This window comes from Sinohyriopsis cumingii, chromosome 9 (assembly GCF_028554795.1).
Source record: "Sinohyriopsis cumingii isolate HCF-2022 chromosome 9, ASM2855479v2, whole genome shotgun sequence".
In the NCBI taxonomy this organism is placed as follows: Eukaryota; Metazoa; Mollusca; class Bivalvia; order Unionida; family Unionidae; genus Sinohyriopsis; species Sinohyriopsis cumingii.
This window is the reverse complement of record NC_142969.1, coordinates 109,325,137-109,349,622: the sequence shown is the minus strand read 5'-3', so window position 1 is coordinate 109,349,622 and position 24,486 is coordinate 109,325,137. Positions and strand designations below refer to the sequence as shown.

General features: G+C 38.1%; 1 protein-coding gene across 1 annotated transcript in view; it reads right to left on the bottom strand.

The window, feature by feature from the left end:
• LOC149792455 (uncharacterized) overlaps positions 1–24,191 on the bottom strand; it is a 29,974-nt gene extending 5,783 nt beyond the window's left edge. Inside the window, exons 1-3 of the mRNA XM_089969576.1 lie at positions 23,942–24,191; positions 23,038–23,288; positions 20,201–20,311 (exon numbers count right to left, since the gene is read on the bottom strand). Coding sequence (XP_089825702.1) covers positions 20,201–20,311; positions 23,038–23,288; positions 23,942–24,191 — 612 coding nt within the window. The remainder of the gene's footprint in view (positions 1–20,200; positions 20,312–23,037; positions 23,289–23,941) is intronic.
• Between the last annotated feature and the right edge of the window lie 295 nt (positions 24,192–24,486).

The following is a 24,486-nucleotide window of genomic DNA, read 5'->3' as shown; positions in this document are numbered from 1 at the left end:
AGACTGCTCTCAAAACTCACTTATTTCGACTGCAAGAACAAACTTAAAGACCTAATAATCTTTCCTACCTTAAATATTCTCAGCATTTGTTATGTTTTCTAATTTCATGATGTTTGTGTTTGTAATCGTATCATTATATATGTTTTTTTATCTTATAGATGTTGTCTAATATTGTAAAGTGCTTAGAGCTTCTAAAGATTAGGCGCTATACAATGTCCTCATTATTATTATTATTATTATTATTATTATAGAGCCCAGTATAAGTGACTGGAGTTCACCATGCATACTTGTTCTAAAACCAGATAAAACTTTCTGTATGTGTACTGATTATAGGAAGGTGAATAGTGTGACAAAAGCAGATTCATTCCCATTACCAAGAATCGATGATTGTATTGATAAAATCGGGAATGCCAAGTATTTCACCAAACTTGAAGGATTTTTACAACTTCCACTAACGCAAAGTGCAAAGAAATTTCGGCATTCGTGACTCCAGATAGACTTCACCAGTATACGGTAATGCTGTTTGCGATGAAAGGGTTGCCAAGTTCATTTAAACGTTTCGTGAATAATATTACCTCTGGTCTAGACAATTGTGATGCTTATTACATCGCTGGTGTCATCATGTACAATGACTCCTGGAAAGAACATTTAGGAACAATTCGGAAATTCTTTGACAGAACCACAGCTGCAAGTTTGACACTTAATTGTTCTAAAGGTGAGTTCTGCCGTGCTAGTGTAACATTTCTAGGACATATCGTGGGACAATGATAAGTTAAAACTATAGTCAAGGCTATCTCTGAATTCCCTCTGCCTGTTAATAAAAAACAACTGATATGATTTTGGGTTTTGGCCGGATACTATCGAAAATTTTGTTCCTATTTTTCTATAATTGCTACACTCCTGAAAAATGTATTGAGTAAGAAAAACAAATTCCTTTGGACTCAAAAATGTCAGAGCCTTATATCGATATCCCTTCAGTATCATCTATCGTTATATCGATATCCCTTCAGTATCATCTATCGATATCCCTTCAGTGCCTTTATATCGACATCCCTTCAGTACTACAGGTCGATATCCCTTCAGTTTCTCATATCAACATACCTTCAGTGTTATCTATCTATATCCCTTCAGTGTCTCATATCGACATCCCTTCAATGTCACCAATCGAACATCAATCGATACCCCTTTTGTGTCACGTATCGATACCCCTACAGTGTCACTTATCGACAACCCTTCGGTGTGATCTATTGTCAAGTAAGTAATGTACATTTTGGCGAGCTGCGGTGGCTCATTGTTATGCTAGCTGGACTCGCAACAGAAAAAGTTGAAATTCGAATACTACCTGTGTCAGTTACCGTGGTGTGTCAGATTGAGTTTATTCACCAATTAAAACACGCATTACATAATTCAGTCACAACACGGAGAGCGGATTATGACGTCACATTCCCTAGATGCGCAAGCGTCTGTGCGCATTCGACACAGTTTTCAAACATGACGGAAACTAATAATACAATGAATTAGGGTGCACCGGCCGTGGAGACGAGAAGCGATCGCATAGCAGCGGCTACCAAACTCAACACAGACCTACTTCCAGAAGAGATCGATTGTAATTGGGATTTAGTCGATTTTCTTTCTTCTTCGCAATAATTTGTTCCGGTACCAGTACCTTCGCCACCTTTTCTTTACCACACGTGGAGGATTTTAAACAGAGACGGTAAGAAGAATTGAAGAAATCTTTACAACAGCAGAGAGAAGTAGAAGAAGCTTTTCTCATTCAACAGCAACAGCAAGAAGAAGAAGAGGCAAGAAGGAAACGACAGGATGAAGCAACAGAGAAGAAACAAGGTCTAGAAGAGAATGAGAATATTGAAAGCCAAACGGTAACAGTACTCTTAGACGTTTTAGCAGAGTTATAGAGTCTGAAACAAATGTAACCGACTTCTTTATTATAACCCAAGAGAAAAAGACTTTCCCAACCCAAACAACCCAGCCCTGTTACCACGCCTTCGATACCACCCCTAGTGATTTCTACCAAATCTTTGTCATGATCCAGTCCAGAAGTAATCCCTGGCCTTGGCAAAGGCTTAAGGCAGTTAAAGATAATTACGTCCCGTTCCTGAGTTGTAGTTATTTTTAACAAATACCCAACGGTACTTCTTAGGGCCACCCACTTCGCTCGAAAAGAGATAGCATTTGAATTGCCCAAATCAACTAAAACTCAAAAGCCCTTTTTCTATCCATGATGTACGTATGCGAGTGAGTGTGTGCGTGAGTGTACGTCGATATTCTTAAAAATCGAAAAATCAAAACAAGAGACACTTACGTTTTTGCCTGGTCTATTCTGGTACAAATTTTACAATCCAATTCACAATATAACACAACACCTTTATAAGTTCATAGACGTCTTCTGTGTCTTTGTTCACTCAGTGAAATTCAAAGAGAAATAATGGGAGCAGGAAGGCATCACTTTAGACCACATGGAGAAAAACGAAGGAAGGTGATCGTTTCCCAAAGTGATGATGCATCTACTTGTGGGGCAAAATGGCACAACGACCATGTTTACACAAGACAGAGTATTTGGAAAAAAAAAACCTTCCCGGTACCTCCGGATGTTTCACGACAAAACTAAATACATGAAGCACGTGGATGTCCTTCGTGAGGACTGGTCAATTACGAAGAAGAACTGGACTTTGTTCAAGCCGACGAATTTGGAAATGTCTTCATTGCAGATAAGGTGACAGCCTATACTCGCTTAAAGGTGTACGAAGTTTTAGAACTGATATCGAAGGAGACCGTTTAGGAGATTGGACAGACGAACACAGCGACGACCAGATTTTAAGTTTTGCTATTGGCGGCCCTAACAATTATGGCTACGAATACCGGGACAAACAAGGAGAAGTACACACGGAGTGTAAAGTGAAAGGACTGACTCTCAAGTATCGCAACAGTCGACTGGTGAACTTTGGTGTATTGAAAGAAGCCTTGCAGTCTTGAGACGATGGAATCTTTAAAGTGACCATCTATGAGCCGCACAAGATTGTACGTTTACCCACACACCAAATCGTCAGTCGGCCTTTGGAAAAACTGTATCAAATCGTGTAACAGAAGCGACTCCGGATTCCCAACCACTTCACTTTACCGTACGGTCACGTCGATATTGGTCAGCATATAAAAAAGGACAATGTCCAGGACCGATAGTTCATTGTTACTACCAATACCAACAGAGAAATATGATTCATTTTAAACAGACATCATTCAAGTTAAGTGATTCTGAAGTGGAGTGCGTTGCTGAGCCTTGCGATGAGAGCGATACCGTACGCTGCGACCTTAGCGATGCAGAAAAGCACAATGGGAGCTTTGCTATAACCAATACAACTACCACTACACCTACCATGGAAAGTGACGCTGTGTGTGTCAAACCCGACGGATGCGAAAGCGATGCCACTCGTTATGGTGGACTCTTTACTGGTTTTCTTTGTCAATGTCATCCTCCACGTGAAACCATGCAGGTACCACCCATTTGGATGTCATCCGACCCTAAGTAAACCCCTGCGGATTCCACGCGAGACCATGTCTCTACCACCCTAAGGATGTCATCCAAAACTGAGCAAACTCCTGTTGATTTCACTCTGCCGTCATCGAAATGAAAATGTGAAAGACGAATAGTCGTTTCCTGTGCCTATGCCTGAATTCTGCGACTTTGAAAATCGTTTTCTAACATTCAGAGGAAAATGGCCTAAATATCTGAAAGCACCTACCCACGAAGAATTCGCCAGAGCCGGATTTTTTCTACTTGGGCAAAGGGGATCAAGTCAATTGCTTCAGTTGCAGTGTGTTACTTCACCAGTGGAAACAGAAAGATTCGGCTTACCTGGAACATGCTCGATCGTCTCGGAATTGTCACTACCTACCTTTAGTGGGACCGAGTTATGGAAGTGACATACCATGTCATTTAAGAAACAAGCTTGGGTAGGAGTCAAAAGTAGGACAAAACCAAGACCAGTAGACAAATCCCATTTAAAAATAATATTCAAGGAGTATCAAACGAACTGCAAGAGAAGATCTACAAGGAAGTTTGGCAGGGACTTGCCAGAGCAAAATCTTAGTGGGTGGCTGTAGAACTTTTGTGTCGAGAAATTCACAAGCGGAAAGTGAAAAAAGTCAACAAACGGATCAGATTTTTCTGAATCAAGTGCATTTTATTGATATTCTTGACTGTTACCCTGAATAACAGTGGTCAGAAATTACTCATTACTTTCGCTCTAGGAGAAGATTTTAAATAAAATAATACTGACTGACATGATCATGGATACTTTACAAGAGAACATTCGTGGCGTGCCTGTGGAGTTGAGAAAATGCATTTACCGAGAGCTTGTCAAAATACAAGTTCCACGCAAAAAACATCCATTACGTCACCGATGTTAAAACCACTCGTATCTGAATGATATAAGAGTACTGATTCAAAAGAAAGTGTTTCAGTGGTCAGACATTAATCAACTACTTACTGGCACAAAGGATTGGTTTGTTACTGCTGGGTCTGTTTGCTACAAGGTAGACTTACTGCCACAAATTCCAGAAGAAGTGTTAGGGTGTTATAAAATCTCTCACACAACGTAAATTTAGGTCAGGAGTAAACTTTTGAATTAAGCGTAATGTGCAAGTTAGTGACTAAATCATTTATATTCGTCACTAGATCATCTCTACGCATACGATCATCTCTGTGCAAAAATACACTTATTACATCTGACAAAAGATGGTATAAAATGGGCTACCATGCCACAACCTTTATTAAAAGTGATTCAACAAATTCAGTTGAAGGAATTTAATGTCACTATTTAGGCGGTGGAAGATTACCAACACTTATTACAAGAACTGTGTCCATTGAGTTGAGATCATGGTGTGGTGTCTGTCTTAGTGCCTTGCTTTCTGGGATTTCGTTTACCAGCAGATTCCTTGTGGACTCTTTACAAACAGTACTTGCCACCAAATAACGCATGAAAGTGGCCCCTTCAAATGCCCAAGAGAGACTCATCTTGTTCAAAGCCATGCGCCTTCATCTGGATTCTTCTGGGCCTCTACGGGAAAAAGAGATTCGTCAACTTTTAGGTACCGAAGACGTGCATGACAATGTGTGTGTAGCTTGTGACTTAGACCCTCATTGGGCAGATGAAAATGACTGGACAAATTGGGGCTTGATACATGGAACAACGAAGGGGTCAATTATGCTCAAGAGTTGTGATCCTGCATTCAATCGTCCAAGCAAAAAAGTAACCTTTAAACCTGTGTTAGTGACAGTGCTAGAAGAACCCGTCACAGAGGTCAACCCCTCCGTTCAAGATAGGACTATCATGGACATTCCTGAAAGACCATTGCGGGAGGACACCTGAGCAACTGTACCCATTGAAGAGACTGTAAGAACATTGCACACTGTCCCTATGACACCTTGGTTACCAAACAAATGTTGTACATGATGTGTTTATATTCCACTTTGATCGTTTTTATGTGTATTTTATCGTTGTACTTAACCATTTGGCTTTTATGTATTTTCGTGTTGTTCCATTTTAACTTGCAATAAACCTTTCCTGAAAAGGTATAAAAACTTTTGTCTTCTCTGCAAGATCTACAAAAGCAACCCTTTTTGGTGTGGTGTAGAACATCTGTGCCTAAAACACAAATCGTCTTTTTCTGCGAAATTTTTGTGGTCTATTGTGTCATTGGTGCAGTCATTGCCAATTTGAGTTTGCAAGAAGGAGACAAATAATTGTGGACCATTTTATTGAGCAGTTGCATCGATTACCTTCTACCCAATCTTTCCTAGAAATACTCATCGAACGGGAACAACGGGAATCTTGAGTCCAGCGCCAGTCACCGCTCCGACAACAACATTTTGGGCGGAGACACTCCTCTGACTTCCAGTGATCCATCGGACAGCTGCAAAACTCTGGAATTATGAACAACAACAACCAATTTTACTTGACGCTACCCACTGATAGTTCAATGCTGTACACGGCCAAATTACTTCAGGCCATCCATTTTGATGATGAAACCCATAGGTAAGTGGCTTTGGTGGAAATAAATCACCCGACACAAATACAAAACGTCACTAAAAATCAAAACTCTTTTCACGTTGAAATCATGAACGATCAATTGCAGCCAGAGTTGGTTGTCGAAGGTAAAATCTTTTACAAAGACAAAAAAAAACATCACTAGCCAAAGTTACCTTAGGCATCTATAAAATGAAAATTGCAGTAGGCTATGTTTTTAATTATCAACACTTGGTGGACAGGATTGCCAGTCTTTTCAACCCTCCGTTTGGCAATTCCTTGGACAAATTTAAAACAAGTGTCACCATTGAGTACCATAATAAAGCTCATCGTCTGTTGATGAAATTTCAGGATGCCAAAACGTTGACCATTACATTTTGTCTGAATTGTTTGATATTTTGGGAGGAGACTTCATATGGGCACCCATATCCAAAGACATTAACAACAACTATCGATTTTAAAAGTATTTTAAATCACCTGTAGAACAGAACCGAAGACAGAATTTGATCTTTGTGTATTCCGATATGGTGGAGTAGAACGTGGCGGGACACACCTCTGTACCGTTACTATGTGTTATTCCTTTCAAAGTGGATTCTATCACAACTAGTGACCAGGAAGGTAGAAGCACCTATCACGTTCACCGCGAATTTGTACATCCTCATTTTTTGCCCGTCAGTAAGTCGTATTTCGACACTGTCAAATTTGCTATAAAAGGAGATCTGGGACAAAATATCACATTCTCCAAAGGGAAAGTCGAGGGGGTGGGGATTTTCGAAAAACGATTCTCTAACGACTTGTAAGTCATGTATCATGTGTACAGATGCGTCGCTCGACAGTGAAAACATGGTTTAGGAGATATGTTGAAATATGTTGGATACCTGGGAACTGTATTACCTTTTGAACCACAGTTCTTACACTGTTTATTGGAATCCTGTCGTGTGTGCTAAAGATGAGCTGCCTCGTAGCAAACCATCAAGCTTATGTCATAAACACGGACGAAAGTCATCTCCCAGGAACCCACTGCGTAGCCGTCTAGTTTGCTAAAGAAGGTTGTGTGGAGCATTTTGATTCGTATGGATTGCCACCTTTGGAAGACAACATATTCGACTTTATGAGAAGAAAAGCCCAGAGGACACAATTCAATAGTGTAAAATTACAAGGCACATATTCCATTGTGTGTGGAAAATATTGTGTGTATTTTCTTCATCAACTCAGTCTTAGATATTCATTAGAACATTGAATGACTTATTTTAATCTTCACTCATCTAGAAACGATGACAAAGTAGACCGATGGTTTGGAGACCGTTATGGTTATCTCCTGTATTTAGCTAGGAAACGTAGTGTACATAAATGGCCCAATGACTTCCATTCCGGGAAATCTAGCTTCACTTCACAGCGTTGTTAACCTTGTCCAAAATTTAGTTGGCTATTAGAAAAATGTTAGATTGGAGTTTAAAAAAGTGTTTATCCTTCATTGTTGGTTGTTAGTTATTTGAATAAAAATATCGTGTTTTGAAAAAGTTCGGTTGTCAATTATTTTCCATTTTTATCATGAACCATGCTCTTTGACTTCTCTCTGTCCCTCACCCTCAGATCAAACTATCCTAGCGTTCCGACTCTAAACAGTGTAGGAATGTTTTCTATCGCGTCCGCGCTTGAACCATATAAAGTGGGACAGTCTCCAGTCTGATCATAGCGACCCGAAAATAAATCTATCTTATCCAAATAGTTTTAGCCAGACAAAATCACCACACAACTAGTTCAGGCTATCAAACTTATACATATGGAACAAATAAGAACATATGTCTTTGACACGTCTTTGCGACCCGATTATTTGGCAAAGATATATGCCTTTTCCAAATAAATTTAACCTGAAAATGAACATCACGTAACTAGTATACAGGCTAAGAAACTCAAATTTAGGGAGAGAATGTCAGAATGTTGAAAGTGACTGAAGACCTGATAGAAGAGCTCTTCAGAGAGGAAATCAAGAAGGAAAAGGAAAAATGGACGGAAAATAACAGATGTTAGAAGCAGAGAGTTCCGCAGCATCAGCAGCAACAGCAGCAGGAATCAGACAGAGTTTTTGTCGACTGTAGACACCATCGAATTCTCCTTCTCTTTCCGAAGAAGCAGACCCTATCCTGTGGGAAAGCATGCCGCCAGACCGGGACGCAATCTTAGGCAATGAAAGATTGCCGTCACTCCCTGTCCATGAAATAACAGCCCTTTTCATGGCTACCCCAATACTCTAGAAAAGACATACTAATTCAAGTGCCAATGATATGTAAGTAAGTTTATTTTTAAAAAGTGTATATAAGCACTTCATTTCTTTAACTTTGTTAGAAGTGTGTCTATAAGCACTTCGTCTCCGTAGCTTGTCAAAATAGTTGGTGGGTTTGTCATTGCAAGCAAAAATTTGAGTGAGTGTTTATTTTAGGTCAAGGCGATACATGCTTGTTGGGGCAATGATATGGGTAATGTAAGTTTTGGTGACGGGGATATGTTTTCCTTCACGTCCGTACTTCAAACGTATGAAAGGAGCGCACGTCAGTCTGGTTAGCCATTGTTGATTCATCAACTGTGAAGAATGAACAGCAGACTTGCAAAACTGATGGAACTCCAGATGGAATATGCCAGGTCTTTATTAGATGAGCTGGCTATGGAGGCGATCCAGAAGGCAGTCAGGATAGAAGAGGAGGAAAAGGAAAAGAAGAAGAAAAGGAGGTGAAAAGAACAATTTTGCCTCACTTAATGCTAAGACAGATCTTTGAAGTTATGGTGAGGACACCTCCAACACAACAGACACAACCAGCACAGAGGCATGTCGTCATACAAATAGAGGTCTGGGACAAAGAATTGCAGAGGCAAAAGCGGGAGCCTCAGCGGCCCCAGGAGCAGAACTGGCAGCATCCACGTGTGCAGAACAGGAGAAGGAGGGAATTCTTCGCTATCCCTCAAAGTGAAGACTGGGAGAGTGAAGCCAGTCAACCTACCTCAGCGTTCCCAACCATACGAATCTAATGAAATCAGGACTGGAGCAGACGATGCGTATGTGGGGCTAGACCTAGGAGATGCCAACATTAAGATGTGTATTTGGAGTTTTAAAAACAGCCCTTTTCAGAGCTACCCAAATCTCTAAAAAGAGAAACTATTCATAGTGCCAATTTGAGTGATTATGGAGGAGTGTGATTATAAATACTCACTCGTTTTACTGATGTGATTGTGTGTGTGTGTGTTTGTGGGGGGGGGGTGCGCGTGTGTGTGTGTGTTTGTGTGTGTGCTGGTATTAGCTCATGCTCGTTTGTGTGGATAGTAGAGTGTATTTGAATAAGTGTACATACGCTTGTGTATTTAATATATTTCTGGGGGTTTTAAGTGTTCGCGTACGTTTGTGTGGATAGTAGAGGGTGTGGTTTATTCCTTTCCCATCTGTGTGGATGGTATATTATGGTTTTGGTGGATGGTATAGTAAGGGTTTGTTTTTCTCCTTCTCGTATGTGGATAGTATATTTTGGTTTTGTTTTTTCTCCTTCCGTGTGTGGATGGTAATATTGTGGTCATTGATAGTATATTTAGGGTTTTATCTCTCATTTTGTGTTTCACTCTGGATCGAATGGATAGCCAGTGTAAGGTACAGAGCAGCGGGGAGGTGTGCTCTGATCGTGATACTCTAAGTATGATCCGAGCAGCTATGTTTTGAACTTTTTGAAGTGTCTGGAGTAGATATAGAGAGTAACCAGACATAATTGAGTTACAATAATCCAGTCTTGAAAGTACTAATGAACATTCAAGTGTTTTAGTGGCATCAACTGAAAGATATCTGCAAATGGAGCTGACGCGTCTCAGATCTAGATATGCAGCCTTTCATATGTTCATGACATGTTGGTGCAATGTGAGAGTACTGTCCAGAGTAACACCTAGGTTTCGTACTGATTGGGTGAACTTAATGTTGGTGTTGCTGATATTTATTGTTTGAGGTAAAGGATGTGAATGAGAAAGTCTTTGCGTTGTGATCAAAATGGCCTCAGTTTTATCATCATTCATCTGCAGATTGTTACATTTCATGATTTCACAACAGAAATGCACCTCTCTACACCTTGGATGGTAGCATCAACTTCAGCTGAGTGGCTAGATTTGTATATTTGGGTGTCATCAGCGTACAATTGGTGAGACACTGGATGATGATCTATGACACTTGAGTTCAAGTGAGTGTATAGAATGAAGCGAACAAGCCCAAGAACAGACCCCTGTGGAACACCACAACATAGATCAACTGGCCTTATTGTATTCCATTTGCAGATACAATGTGTGTCCTGTTGACCAAGTAGGCCTTGAACCAAAGTAAGGCTGTATCATGAATGCCAAATACATGCTAGAGACGGTGAAGTAATATATCATGGTCTATTGTGTCAAATGCTGCAGACAAACCAAGGAGGGTGAGGACTGTAATCTTTCCGCTATCCAAAGGAGAGAGAATGTCATTAACTACTTTTGGAAGAGTAGTTTCAGTACTGTGGCATGGGCGATATGCAGATTGTATATTGCTAAATAGACTGTTTGAATTCAGATGAGATACAATCTGGGATAGAACAACGTTTCCTAAGATTTTTATATGAATGGGAGATTACAAACTGGGCGGTATTTCTTTAAATCGTTATGGTGTAGTGTTGGTTTCTTCAGCAGAGGCTTTACAATGGCAGTTTTTTTAAATGATGAGAATTATCCGATGAGAGAGAGAGGTGTTAATAACATCAGTTAGTGAAGGTAATACTGGATTACTGGATATAAGCACTCAAGCAGCAATGATGTTGTATAGTTGTTTGTGTTATATATGTTGTCTGTTTATGTGTTATCTCTGTCTCTGTCCCCTCAGTCCCGTTTCCGTCAAGCGTTCTAGGATTGTTTTTCGCTCTTTGGTCCGATTGAGGTCAGACCCTTGATACATTGTTGCTAATCGTCAGTACCCCATGACGTCACCTCCCTGTTCCATTCATATTGTCCTTATATTAATGATAAGTCCCATTGTCTCTATATAGGCCCACGACCGTTTTGCCTGAATTTTTCATTGTCCCCATAGCAACCCCATTACTACTTACGGGAAGCTACAGGCAAGCTTCTCACAGACCCACACCGGCCGAGCCTGAGACTAGAAATTACGCGGACAGAGTTGACATGTCAGGGTAGAATAGAAAAGGGGTGCGGATAATAGATGGTGTTTATAAAGAACAAATACATAACCGTTCCATATTGATGAAATTCCAGAACAAACAAAAGTTCAGTATCTATTGCAAAAATAAAAGAGCTACTACTTCTGAACTTATTCATACAGAAAGCATATATAAGTGGAAAGGTTTCGCACCACCCTAGAAACAAGAGCGAATAAATACTTTACTTTAAATGAAGTCAGGGAATGGGTGGACATCTAGAATTAAATCGGCGAAAAGCTAGGATTTCGAAAAACAAACAATTTTAAAACGGGCTTTCGTCTTAATTTTGCATAGAAAGGAAGGAAATTCGGCACACACAAGATCCATGCTCTCTTATTTCATAGGCTTTTTAGGTATGTAGCTCAAAGAAGAACCAATGTTCTTAAATCTTATAAAATACAAAAATAAAAACTCCTGTACAACTCAAAATGATAAAGTTTATAAAAATTAACAACACAAAGAATAACAGGCAAAGTGTAAATCCGTGCAAAAGATTACTTTCATAAATCCGATCCCATGAGATGCTGTAATTTTTTCAGTTAATAAAAATATAATTGATTGTTAGAAAACGCACAAAACATGCCAGATGCACGAACACTGTTTGCATCGGTAGATAGATAGTAGCAATGTTATAGGATAACAAATATCGACCGAAATAAAATCATTATCAACAATTTACCAAAGAGCATTCAACGCCGATCTCAAAGTCCCAAGCACCTTGCTTTGACCAAAGAGCATTCAACGCCGATCTCAAAGTCCCAAGCACCTTGCTTTGAAAGAAAATACATAAGATGCCCGTAGATTAAACTTCAGAAAGACTAATGTAGCAATGTTCAAAATAACTTATGTTTTCGCTTAATACACGATCGACCACCTGATCGCACATGGACTTTTACCACCAGTAGTTTTAACCATTTAGAAACAAACATGAATTTAAATTTACATGTCTAAATGACCAACATTTTATCATAAGAAGTAGCATAACCAATATAAATGACACACGATATGGAGCAAAACAATGTAAAGCAAACAATTTGCAAGTAACGAGGCGAAAACTATACTCAATATTTCAGGCTGCCAAAGGAATCTAATTATAAAAGACTATAACTTGGCATGAAGCAATTGTCTGTTTAAATTATTCGGTCCTAACTGAGGTGATAATGAATCAATTAGACACGAGCTTTTGATGATGGAAGAAATCCAGAGGAAACTTCAAACAACTAGACACGACCTTTTGCTCATGGAAGAAAGGAAAACTTCAAACAATTAGACACCACCTTGTGATGATGGAAGAAATACAGAGGAAAACTTCAAACAATTAGACACGACCTTTTGATCATGGAAGAAAGGAAAACTTCAGAGTTCAGAGCTATCAGATCAAATACACTTGATTGAATAAATTAAAGATTCAGAGAATGAAGTTTAATGACACAGCATTTAAACAACCTGGTTTATGATTCTTAGTTATATCCATCCACGCTTAATGCTGCAGACACATGTACATCTATCTATTCATCCAGAATATACGGCATCATTTCAAAAGCCAAGACAATCTAAGCTTGGTGAATTTCACTTTCCTGCTAATGAAATGAAAACATTTAAACTTCATGTTAATTGCTCATGTAAATATGTATTAGTGTGCAGGTTGCTTACAGTGTTTTGTTTTCAATCGTGCCATCGGTGAGTGTAAAGGTGTCAACCCAATAAATGTAGTCACTCAGTGCTAAAACATATAGCAATCTCTGTAATCAATCACTGCTCAAATATAGCAATCTCTGTAGTCAAGCACTGCTAAATAACATAGAGCAATCTCTGTAATCAATCACTGCCCAAATATAGCACTATCTAGAATGAATCACTGCTCAAATACAGAATATACATAATCAATCCCTGCGTTTATATAGCAATCTCTATAATCAACCACTGCTAAATAAAACAGAGCAATCTATGTAATCAGTCACTGCTCAAATATAGCAATCTCTGTAATCAAGCACTGCTAAATAACATAGAGCAATCTCTATAACCAACCACTGCTAAATATAATAGAGCAATCTATGTAATCAATCACTGCCCAAATATGGCACTCTCTAGAATCAATCACTGATCAAATACAGAATATATATAATCAATCCCTGCGTTTATATAGCAATCTCTATAATCAATCACTGCCCAAATATATCACTCTTTATAATCAATCACTGCTCAAATATAACAATCTCTGTAATCAATCACTGCTACAAAAAATAGAACTCTCTATAATCAATCACTGCCCAAATATAGCAATATATATGTAATTAATCACTGCTTTTATATAGCAATCTCTATAATTGATCACTGCTCAGATATAGTAATCTCTATAATCCATCACTGCTATAAAAAAGAGCAATCTCTATATTCCATCACTGCTAAAAAAGAGCAATCTCTATAATCAACCACTGCTAAATAAAACAGAGCAATCTCTGTAATCAATCACTGCTCAAATATAGCAATCTCTGTAATTATTCACTGCCCAAATATAGCAATCTCTATAATCAATCACTGCTAAAAAAGAACACGCTCTATAATTAATCACTGTTAAATAAAATAGAGCAATCTCTGTAATCAATCAATGCTAAAAAGTAGAGCAATCTCTGTAATCAATCACTGTTTAATAAAATAGAGCAATCTCTGTAATCAATCACTGCTAAACAAATAGAGCAATCTCTATAATCAATCACTGCCCAAATATAGCAATCTCTGTAATCAATCACTGCCCACATATAGCAATCTCAATAATCAATCACTGCCCAAATATAGCACTCTCTAGAATCAATCACTGCTCAAATATAGAATATATGTAATCCATCCCTTTGTTTATAGCAATCTCTATAATCAATCACTGCCCAAATATAGCAATCTCTGTAATCGATCTCTGCCAAAATATAGCACTCTCTATAATCCATCACTGCTAAAAAAAGAGCAATCTCTATCATCACTCACTGCCCAAATATAGCACTCTCTATAATCAATCACTGCCCAAATATAGCAATCTCTGTAATCAATCACTGCCCAAATATAGCAATCTCTATAATCCATCACTGCTAAAGTAAAAGAGCAGTCTCTATAATCAAGCACTACCCAAATATAGCACTCTCTATAATCAATCTCTGCTCAAATACAGCATCTCTGTAATCAATCACCGCCCAAATATAGCAATCTATATAATCAATCACTGCCCAAATACAGCAATCTCTATAATCCATCACTGCCCAAATATAGCACTTTCTAGAATCAATCACTGCTAAAGAAAAAGAGCAGTCTCTATAATCAATCACTGCCCAAATACAGCACTCTATATCAACCATAAATTTATTTGATTAATGTGATCGTTTGTTCTTAAGATCGACTAATGCTGCCATAGTCAATACAATGCCTTTCCTGCGAATAATAAATCTATCCCGCGTTTGACAAATGTATTTTTATCTTCAACATATTTAAATGTTGCTTTTTCTGAGATTTTCATCTGCCCTCCGAATACATCGTTGCTCATCAATTTCAAAAATTCTTTCTCGAAATCGATTCACTATTTTAGTGTTAACCATGCATTCAGTGATACGTAAGATTTTAACGACGGTTAATAATCAAACAAGACAACACTATGCTATTCAGACGTTTTTAACCCTATTTTAGGTGAGAAATGTTTTTTTTTTTTTATAAAAGTTTTTGACAGTGATTAACATATTTCTCTTTGTTTTGCAATGTTAATAACAGTTTTATATTTTTTTTTGTATCCTTGTAATCATTTATGAAGTTCTTTTGTAACTGTAATACATGATTTTAGTCTGAAATTAATGTATTGTCTTTGAAATAGTCATAAAGTGTAATGTTATCTCTAAATCAACTTCTAATATACAACTACTATGGTCTGATATTTCAAACAAGTTTCCTAATGCTCGTGCCATGCACTGTCTGCACCGTAGTGCTAGCCTAGCCACCACTGGCATTGATCCTATAGCCACTGAAGTAGTTCATCAGTTACACCGCTAAGTATTGTTTGCGGTACGTACTGAGACATGTCTCATCCGTGTGTGTGTGTGTGTGTCCGTGTGTGTGTGTGTGTCTGTGTGTGTGTGTGTGTGTGTGTGTGTGTGATTTGATTTTTAACGTAGCTTTAACAATTTTTCAGTCATATTGCTGCGATGTCTGCAGTTTGGCAGTTTATAGTGATGTCCATCACTGGGGCATCATGCCGCAGACATGTAACACGATGACCCACCCAGTCACATTATCCTGACACCAGGATAACCAGTCCTAACATTACCCCCTTAATGCTGAGCGCCCAGCGAGGTAGCTGTTAGTACCATTTTGTAAGTCTTTGGTATGACGCGGCCGGGGATCGAACCCACGACCTCACGCATCCGAGGCGGACGCTCTAAACCACTAGGCCACCGGAGCGGTTTTCCCATCCGTAATGACCTAGATCTTCACGAGTGAAGTGGACACATTTGGCATTGTCATCCGTAGTATCGCCTCTATAGAAAATGCCGTGTTACCTCTTCAGCCGTGAAATATTTTCAGATTTTTTACTGAAGCTATCATTGGATACAAGCTTATCTAAATTATACTATGGCAATCCTATGCATTATTTTAAGTCAGGATGACCCCCCAAAAATGACGGACATTGATTTAAGAGAAGAAATTATGCCAATTTCTCACGTTCTATAAGCATTTTTATTGCATGATTCATGTGTAAATGTTTAGTTTAATTGGACGAGAAGACGTCACACGATTTGCGATAAACCATATGTACCCATATGACGTCACATAATAATCTGTCTTAATAATTTATTGTCATGATGCCGTATAGTTAAAATGGGATTTCCTTTATGGTGGTGCCCTACAGTTTAGTACTTTGCATAAAGAAAAAGAATTTCCGCGTTTTTCCTCACTGTTTATATTGATTGTTTCAAACAGACCTTGTATATCTTAGGTATAATTCAAAGAACCTTAAATTCTCTTTATTTTGGTGTATGATTGAAGGGTGTAATATGGGTTATAGAGTATACAGCTTGGCCTTACTCCAGATGTACACCTTTAAACAAACTGCTAGCTCCACTTGGTCATTTTCACTTCCTGAACTTCATAGATAAATTGTAAAAAGAGCCGATGACTTTGTTTGCATTTTAAATATTTGGTAATTCATCCGTTGCATTTTCAAAAGCTGGCATTTGTCTAGTTGGGCAAAATTCATTTTCCCGATTTTAGTAGGTGCTAAAGATAGTGTACTTTAGACTAATTCAGGCTGATTTTTTAGCACAAGGGAGCAGTCATTTTAGTTAACAGTGTGCTTCGATCATGTACAATGTCCAAAAGTACAATATCCAAAGAAATGTCAGCCACATTACATCAAAGTAACATAGAGGTATGCCAACATTCTCTCCACTGTACATGTTTCAATGCCAAAAACTTCACCTTAAATACGTTATTCTCTCAAAAGTACATAATAACTGGTGAGCCCCCCCCCCCCCAATGAAACAAGTTTAATTTAATTTTTGCACTAACTCATGTAAGGATTCAATTGCAGATCATTTTTTAGGGAACATGAAACTTTATTAGCCAAAAACAAAAGCAAACCATATTGACATTCGTTTCGCGTTGGTCAAAATGAGGTGTACTGATTCATGAAATTTGATATTCACCTCATCAAAGGTCAATAATTGTATTATATGAACGGTTTTAAGTTGTTAGTTTCGTGATTGCTGCAATCACTGATGTCAGTGGTGGGACCCGCCTTATCCGATCGATTTATACAATACGAATAGCTGTGAATGTGTTGTTTGGGAGAAAACGATAGATGAAAGTAATGCAAGTGATAGAAACAGCGACTAATTATATATTTCGAGGAAACATTTGCAAATTAAATGCTTACCAAGGAAAACTGACCACCAGTTATCCTTTCCACAATGTTCAAAACAGAGAATGCAGAGAGCAACAACCAAAGAGAGTCGCTAATTAGTATTCAAAGGAGCACAGGTCTTTTTTCTTCAATGAACTCAGTAGTATAATACAGTTAAATGTCAAAGGAAACAACGAAATCAGATGTGTCCTAATTCAGTATTAGACACATTTAACGAATACCAAATACTTCGACTCGTAAACCTTTACAAAAAATGTCTCATAATACCTTATAATTCGAACCTAAGCCGATTTTGAAATAAGCCTTCGTTGAAAAAGCCATTCATCTGCTACCATAAAACTTCAAAATGATGGGAGGTTTATATCGAATGTTAGCAGCTTTTGATTGGCTGATATTCGAGGACATCTTACTTTTGAGTTAGACATAATTTCGAGTAAAAATATTATTAAATTAAAGGACATTGTTTCTGTATATATAAAATTAGGTATGCATATGACAAGGGATATTGTTTTTGTATATCTGAAATTACGTGTGAAGTTGACAAATAGTGTTTCTGTATATATTAAATTACGTATGTATATGACAGGAAATGTTATAATTCGTTTTAAAACTTCATAGTATTACAATCTTAGCGATCATCCAAAGATGTTCGTTTTTTGTGGGGTGGGGGTAGTGGGGGGAGATCATGCACAATATTACAATTGGATATTAGAATACACTTGTGAGCTCTTGTGTTTCTTCTGTGAAAGCATTAATTCGAAGATAATTACCTGCACACAGTATATGAAATCATACGTTTCTTCCCCAAGCTAAATTACATGCATACAGGATAGGCATAACTAATTATGGTCTGCTATTTGTTCTTGTTGTTGTTGTTGTTGGTGGTGGTGGTGGTGGTGGTGTGAGTGTGTGTGTTTTGGATTTCTAACAAAGCTTTAACAATTTTGCAGCCATATCGCTACGATGTCTGCAGTGTGGCAGTTTATAGTGATGTCTAGCAAAGGGGCATCATACCCCAGACATGTAACATGATGTCCCACCCAGTAACATTATCCTGACACCAGTCCTAACACTAACCTCTTAATGCTTAGCTCCTAGTGAGGCAGCCGATAGTACCATTTTTAAAAGTCTTTGGTATAACTCGGTCGGGATTCGAACCCACGACCTCCTGCATCGGAGACGGACGCTCTAACCACTAGGCCACCGGAGCGGTTTGTTGTTTTTTGCCTTTTGTTAAAGTCTGGCTTACTTTCAAGCAGTGGCGTCACTGGGGTGGTAGGGTGGTGGTGCTGGAGTTCGAACCGCAGCGGGTGACACCATCAGAGGGGTTGCCACCAAAATAACTGTCTATAACATTTTTGAATTTGTGTGCAGGAAGAAGGTCCATGGGGGTGACACCATGAGTTACCGCACATGACTGTCGATAAAATTTTGAAATTTTGTGCAGGAAGGATGTCCATGGGGGCGACTCCACGAATTACTGCACTGGGTGACACCAACCCTAGTGACGTCACTTCTTTCAAGAGCAACACGTCATATGCATTGAAATGCTCGAATCCTATCGAGAACATGTAAAAGCTATTAAACGGCCGACTTCCAGGACAGGACTTTGTTGTTGTTGTTGTTCTAGGGTTTACCGCCATTTTTCAGCACAAGATAGGCTATACATGGCGGCCATTATAACTGGTGGAGGAAGAACCCTGGAAAACCCAGGGAAGAACCATCGACCCACGGACTTTTTTGTTGGAAGACTTAATTACAATTTTAGCGTATATTTAGTTGGCATCATGTATGCATATGTGTATACACGTTGAGATTTGTGTCTCTCTAAGAAACATATATTTCAAACTGAAAGTGAAACACCTTGCGTAAAACTGTTTATTAATTGTTCATTAATTAAAATAAATGAACATTATTTGACATCAGTTCCTCGTTGATGAATTACAAAGTTCTTTACAGCTCTTGCGTGGTCCAACGAAAAGTTGTTGTTTTGACACACTCAAAACATCTAGTGGCAATTTAGTCTAAAATAGGCCTCCCCAAAAATAGATTCCTCCAAACAAGCAAACCTTCCCAAAAAATTAGATGTACAAAATTTCTAGCGATTAATACAAACACAGAAAGCGCTTTAACTGTATGGTCTGTAATTCCGTCTTTAATACTTTTAACCGATGAAGACATGAAAGAAAAAAGAACAAAAACATTACTTTTTGAGGGAAACAGTAAATATTTCCAGCTCAAGCAGCTACATTGGTTTCTTGATTGGTTTCTAGATTTTGTTTTATAGTCTGTGTGCGTTTAATACTGGAATGAATACGGCGCCCTTCCCTTTTCATTAGCACTGCCCTTAGATTCTCGCAGTCCAAGCTTCATGTGTTATTGATCAAATACGATATGTTGACGAAGTGCAGGTGTTTATTCCTAAAGTGTATGTAGCGACGCTCCACGGCGAGTCGTATGTCAGAATAATAGAACTTAAGGCAGACACCTTTGACCGTAATTAGCAGTCTCAATGGCACACAGACGATAATAACTTGGATATCAAGAAATAAAACCTTTTGTGTCAAAAAAATGTTTCTTAATTGGCGTAAAAGTTCAAAAAGGAATTCTGAACAGACGTAATTGATACACCAGTTCAAGAACTCGATGGATTATGTAACATATTTCTGCATTAATCCACATCTTGAATATTGCCAACAACGAGAGCTTGAAACAATTTTTTATTTAATCAGTCATCAATTTTTAAAACAGAATTGGAAATATGTTTGAGTGAACGATGTACGAAAAAAGCAAGATGAATCTTACTGACAAACGCTGACCTAAACGAAAATGATTTTCATATTCTTTTCGTAAGATGATTTTTCCTTCTTTACAAAAGCCCATTTCTAACAGCAATTTCAAAAATGGAGAAACCTAGTCAAATGTTAATTCTCAAGTCCAGCATTAAAAACCCTTATTGGTTAAATGGTTTATTTCATTACAAATGACCGAAGTCTACCGAATCGATTCATCGGAACATGGCTAATATACTATTTGCGAGGCTAACTTACCCTAAATGATGTAGTTTGATGAGGAGGGCCGTAGGTATAGCCCTGGAACAGATAATTCTGTACCTGCTTCTCTCGTTTCCGCCATTTCGCCCTCCGATTTTGAAACCAGACCTACATCGACATTAAAAAAGGGAAAATGAGAACATGAATGTGTTAATTAATGTACATACTAATGGCTAAATGTTTTGCACGAACGAGAACTGACGCGAACGCACAACCAAAGGACAGATGCTAACTTATAAAGAGTGGCGGGCTAGAAACAAACTTTTCTTTTCTTTTACAGATCGTTTTAATCATTTTTGGTATTCCCCATCGCCACTGTGCGGTCTACAAAAAGTCATAACAAATTGGAAGTGATTTGTGCCAGCCAATACATAATAGGGATATTCCATGTGATGCAGAGGTGTGTGTGTGTGTGTGTGTGTGTGTGTGTGTGTGTGTGTGATTTAGATTTTTAACGTAGCTTAAAAATATTCCATCCATATCACTACGATATCTGCAGTGTGGCAGTTTATAGTAATGTCTAGTACTGGGGCATCATGCTGCAGACATGTAGCATGATGTCCCACCCAGTCACATTATCCTGACAACAGGCCGACCAGTCCTAACACTAACCTCTGACTGCTAAGCGCCTAGTGAGACACCTGTTAGTAACATTTTTAGAAGTCTTTGGTATGACTCGGTCGAGGTTCGAACCCACGACCTCCCGTCTCCAAGGCGGACGCTCTAACCACTAGGCCACCGGAGCGGTGTGGGGTTTGAGCTGCCGTTGAGGTGATACGTATGGAGACCGCTACGCTATGCGATCCATTCTGGTTTAGACATTTTACCGTTTACGAAGGTTCTACTAATTTTATATAACTTTGAAAAGCTAAACATTTTATCTCATCTGTACGGAAGTACGATCTACATAAAATGACTTTGATTTGTATCATTTTATATTAACATTGCAAAAACCAACTGATTAATATTTACAGCAATTTCTGTTATTGAGAATCAATATTCATTGCAAATGTATTTTTACACACCATACAGTCTAATTAGATTACAACTAACTTTAGTAATGTTCACAAAAATGAATGTATCATGTACTTGATTTTTACAAGCAACAATTACTGTATTTCATGGAACTGTGTGATAATCTATAATCGATAATCGATAATCGATTACACCTATGATAACAGTTAGATTGAAATTACTTGCTTCTGTGTACATAGAGAACAACTGGTGGACATTAGTATGGGGACACTATTAATTCGTGACGACTTTTTCAACGTGGTGCTATTTTGCTTGTTCCTGCAATAGCAATAAAAACTTTGAGTCGCTAATTTTCCCTGCAATCTTATCTTCACAAACATAACGGTTTGAACAATACCGATTTATATTTTGTGTCTTAACTGGGAATATGTATCATTACCGATTAGCAGGGTAAACAGTGTAGCAGTGTATTCGGATTAACAGGGTAAACAGTGTAGCAGTATATTAGGATAAAGTGCTGTTTAATAAACAAAATTATCCAGATATTTCTATGGTTTAAACTGTTTGGTTTCTTTGTGTTTTTTTTTTTTTTAACTACCGGTCTCCGCAAGTATCACCGCGTGTGCTGTTTGTGAGTTTATGTTACTGTAGAGATTGCATCCTCGAATTGTTGTTGGTTATGATCGATGCCACATTGAATCATAAATCATCGTACTAACGTGTCATGTTATTGAGAAATACTGAAATTGAACATATGTCTTACGGTAGCTTTCAAGCATGGAAAAAGAACAGATATATTGTTTGGTCCCATGGCCCCATACACCCTCCTCATAATAGTCTGATCCAGGGCCGGATTAAGAGGGGCCATGGGGCACGTGCAGCATGTTATAAGTTATGCCACCCCATCCCCGGTTGCCCTGGATAAAGTTACATGTGCCTAAATAAACTATATATAGGTCTAAATCGTTTACATTTAGGCTATAGTAGCTGAAGTAGTTATCCACATATAAAGGAAGCATTAAAGATTGCTTTCAGGCTTAATTTGTAGAGGTACAATGCCCTCGCCCACCCCTACCCCAGCCCCCATCTTAAGTGCGTATTGCCCCAAGTCTTAATAAGGCCTCGGTGTGATGAATGTTAAAATATAATATTCGTTCAAAAGTACCAGACATGATTATGATGTATAAATGTAGTGTTCATTTTGTAAGCAATCAATACCCTCAAAAGTCCAGCCAGGGGAGGGGTGGGGGATTGGATAGACACTATGACCCCTTGTTGTTATTTTAAATGATTTATTTTAATGCTTATTAAGAAGGATATATACTTACAGACATGACATTTCTAATACAACTAGAAAAAAGACTGAAACAAATTAACAGTCATCGATGCAAGGCACATTCGTATGAATTTTCGCTTTTCACTTTATAAGGATCTGCGCGAGAATTGTATTAGACTGTACCGTAATGGAGGTGTCCTATAAAGCCTAACACAATCTATATCTCCAGTCCTACGTAAAGATCTGACAGCGACCGCTTAGGGGTCATGTTCTAGTGACCTTTGAATCAGACAACGGAATTGTAACTTTGAGAAATCTGAAAGTGAATCCATACATTGATTCTCTTTAGCTATGCTGTTCAGCCTCCGAAAGACAAAGATATATGATTGGCAGATAAAAAAAAGTATATCTGAACACATGTGCTATCATCTAAGGAAAATAACATGATACGATGATATGCTATCTAGAATTGTCTCGGAATTATATTGGTTAACTTGAATTGTCTCGGGATTATTTTTATTATGGGCTTGTATTCATTCCCGTAGCAAGTATTACGGGATTATGCGTAAGTCACTGGACATACCTGTATTCTAGATTCAGGCAGTTTGATTTTGTGTGCTAGTTTTTCCCTCATAAATATATCAGGGTAATGTGACCGCTTGAAAGCATTCTCCAGGTCCTGAAGCTGCTTGGTTGTGAAAGTGGTTCGGTTACGTTTTGTTTTAACAGGTGTTGCTTTCGTAACTGCGTGTTTCGTATTGTTGTGATCACGACTATCACCGGTTGCGCTTGAAGCCAATATCTCCGCATTGTCAGCATTGCCAGGTTCCTTTTCTAAATGAAGTAAACACAATTCCGGAGGATAAATTTAGTTGCATGCTTTAAAATGTGTAGGAACAGTTATGAAACATTTGCAGCTATTATTTAGTCATTCCTCCTCCTCCTCCTCTGTGTGTGTGTGTGTGTGTATATATATATATATATATATATATATATATATATATATATATATATATATATATATATATATATATAAAGGTCCTCACACCTTATGCATTACAGAATAATATACATAATGCAAGTTTATAAAGAAGAGAAAATGACTACTTTATTTAATCTCCTCTCACCCGTTATCAGATAGTTTGAAATGTGTTCTGAGACATTCATTATTGCCCTATGCAGTCGAATTCGTAAATGTATAGTGAACGTTTTCAAGAAGTTTCCTTTTATGTAGAATAATTAGACATGTCATTTATACCTTCACGAAAGCGACCTTTCATGACAAATAGTTACAGCTTTATAAATCATCCGTAAAGGCATGTTTATTAAACTACTTATAATATTTTAAAATAATTATTTATCTTCAATGTTTATTTTCTCAGAAGCGTTTCACTCAGTAATTTGCGAGATGTATACGTCAGACAAAAAGATAAAATAATTTCGTTGAACTATTTTCGAAAAAGGACAATTCTTAAACATGAATTTACCTCGATCGATGCCATCGGTGGTATAGTCGGTTTTACTTTTTCCGAATCCCAACAAATTATAGATGGAAAACTTCAGGGCCTTGACGCTATCAGAGGAAGGCAGACACTCTGATGACACTTTGGATCCCTCTACTCTCTCGCAACATTCATTTTTAACATCATTTTGAGATTTAATCTCTGGAATCTGTACTTCACTTGCTTTATCTACGTATAATTCAATATCTAGAGGCTCACTTCCCATGGTTTCCATTTTAACGTCATGATATCATTCGCCCAGGTGCGCTATTTTATATATGAATTTAGAAGAAACCTTACAAACAATCTTACAAAGGTGTCTGTCGTGAATTTAATTTCTTGTTGTCCATTTAAAATCAAATATCCGGGCTTGCAGCCGTTCTTTTTGGAGAGGACGGGCGAACGGATATACAATTTCATGTTCATTTTAAGTTATTACTGAGAATACCAAATCACAGAACGCCACAATCTCATTTTCCAACTTTCTTGAAATTTGTTGGCTTCATCGTATTAGACAAATATCAAGATAG